Source organism: Bison bison, unplaced genomic scaffold (assembly GCF_000754665.1).
Source record: "Bison bison bison isolate TAMUID 2011002044 unplaced genomic scaffold, Bison_UMD1.0 scf7180017864223, whole genome shotgun sequence".
In the NCBI taxonomy this organism is placed as follows: Eukaryota; Metazoa; Chordata; class Mammalia; order Artiodactyla; family Bovidae; genus Bison; species Bison bison.
The window spans coordinates 1,790,673-1,791,076 of NW_011494795.1; the positions used below are offsets into that span (position 1 = coordinate 1,790,673).

The window sequence follows — 404 nt, forward strand, 5'->3', positions numbered from 1 at the left end:
AATCCCTGGGTCAGGAAGATCCCCTGGAGAAGGGAATGGCTGTCCACTGCAGTATTCTTGCCTGGAGAATCCCATGGACAGAGGAGCCCGGCGGGCTACTATCCGTGGAGTCGCAAACGATCAGACACTACTGAGCAACTAACACTTTCACCGCCCCTCAGATGGCCTCCCACAAGAGATGGTCAGGGGCTGGGGGAACCGGCTCGTGGGAGACAGGGTCCTCCTGGGGCTTGAACCTGGGCAGGTGGCGCGGGGTGGGGCCAGGACCGTAACCCGAGCGCACAAAGATGGCGGCAGGTCCACCCCTCCGAGCCCCGCAGCCGGCGGTCGGAGCCGAGCGTTGCCGAACGTTCCCGAGCGTCCCCCGAAGCCCAGAGGAGCCCGGGAGCCGCGCGGGCGGGAGC

The 404-nt window shown here is 66.1% G+C and overlaps 1 protein-coding gene across 1 annotated transcript in view; it reads left to right on the plus strand.

Moving 5' to 3' along the window:
* Positions 1-287: 287 nt before the first annotated feature.
* RAC1 (ras-related C3 botulinum toxin substrate 1 (rho family, small GTP binding protein Rac1)) overlaps positions 288-404 on the plus strand; it is a 19,292-nt gene continuing 19,175 nt past the window's right edge. The window contains exon 1 of the mRNA XM_010845782.1: positions 288-349. Within this exon, the coding sequence (XP_010844084.1) occupies positions 288-349 (62 nt within the window). The remainder of the gene's footprint in view (positions 350-404) is intronic.